The sequence below is a fragment of the Eimeria mitis genome, genomic scaffold (genome assembly GCF_000499745.2).
Source record: "Eimeria mitis Houghton genomic scaffold, Emh_scaff9736, whole genome shotgun sequence".
Classification (NCBI taxonomy): Eukaryota; Apicomplexa; class Conoidasida; order Eucoccidiorida; family Eimeriidae; genus Eimeria; species Eimeria mitis.
This window is the reverse complement of record NW_013577172.1, coordinates 249-1,420: the sequence shown is the minus strand read 5'-3', so window position 1 is coordinate 1,420 and position 1,172 is coordinate 249. Positions and strand designations below refer to the sequence as shown.

General features: G+C 53.2%; 1 protein-coding gene across 1 annotated transcript in view; it reads right to left on the bottom strand.

Moving 5' to 3' along the window:
* Positions 1-732: 732 nt before the first annotated feature.
* Positions 733-1,172, bottom strand: part of EMH_0097890 (uncharacterized protein) — a gene marked incomplete at both ends in the record, with an annotated part of 591 nt that continues 151 nt past the window's right edge. The window contains one exon of the mRNA XM_013502621.1: positions 733-1,172. Within this exon, the coding sequence (XP_013358075.1) occupies positions 733-1,172 (440 nt within the window).

The window sequence follows — 1,172 nt, the reverse complement described above, 5'->3', positions numbered from 1 at the left end:
TTGGTCTTTTAAACACCCTCTACCTAGAGGTATATATATATAAACCCTAAACCCTAAACCCTAAACCCTCAACTTTTCTTCTTTTCTTTATCTTGTTAATATTACCGCTTGGTCTACTGCTGCTACTGCTGCTGCTGCTGCTGTTGCTACTGTTGCTGCTGCTGCTGCTGCCGCTGCTGCTGCTGCTGCTGCTGCTGGTGTGAACAGGAGAGATACTGGGTTTGATTGGTTCTAGCGGCGAGCTGGGGACCGAGCTGATGGTAATGCTAAACCCTAAACCCTAAACCCTAAACCCTAGATCTAAACCCTAAACCCTAAACCCTCAGAGCGTAGAGGAGGAAACGAATGGCCACCTTAAACATAAGTCTTGGGGTCTGTTGTTTAGGGTTTAAGGAATAGGGTTTACAGTTCAGAGTCTAGGGTTTAGGGTTTAGGGTTTAGGGTTTAGGGTTTGTGTGCAGTGTGTGTTGATTGCTGGGGACCTCGTCAGCCACGCCCAGGCTCAGAGCCCCGAAGCAGAAGCAGAAGCAGAAGCTGTTGTTGCTGCAACCAGAGAACAACTAGGTGCTGCTGCTGCTGCTGCTGCTGCTGCTGCTGCTGCTGTTCCTGCTGCTGCTGCTGCTCCTGCAGTTGCTGCTGCTGCTGGTGTTGGTGGTGCTCTTGTTGCCGTTGCTGCTGCTGCTGCAGATGCTGCTGTTCGTCTTGGTCTTGCTCCTGCCGTTGGTGCTGCTGCTACTCTTGCTGCTGCTGCTGTTGCTGCTGCTGCTGCTGTTGCTTCTGCTGCTGCTGCTGCTGCTGCTGAGGAGGCGGTGGTTTGTGTGGGGTTTTGTGTTTTGCTGCAGATGATGAAATCCGCCGAAGGGTAGACTTGAGGGGTAACAATCGCTTCTTGCTGCTGCTGCTGCTGCTGTTGCTGCTGCTGCAGCTGCTGCTGTTGCTGCTGCTGCTGTTGCTGCTGCTGTTGCTGCCGCTGCTTGCGTTGCTGCTACTGCTGCTGCTGCTTCTGTTGCTGCTACTGCTGCTGCTGCTGTTCTTGCTGCTGTTACTAGCATTTATTGCCGATACTGCCTTTGCTGCTGCTGCTGCTAATGGCATTCCTGCTGCTGCTGCTGCTTTTGCTGCTACTGGCATTCCTGCTGCCGCTGCTGCTGCTGCTGCTGCTGCTGCTGCTG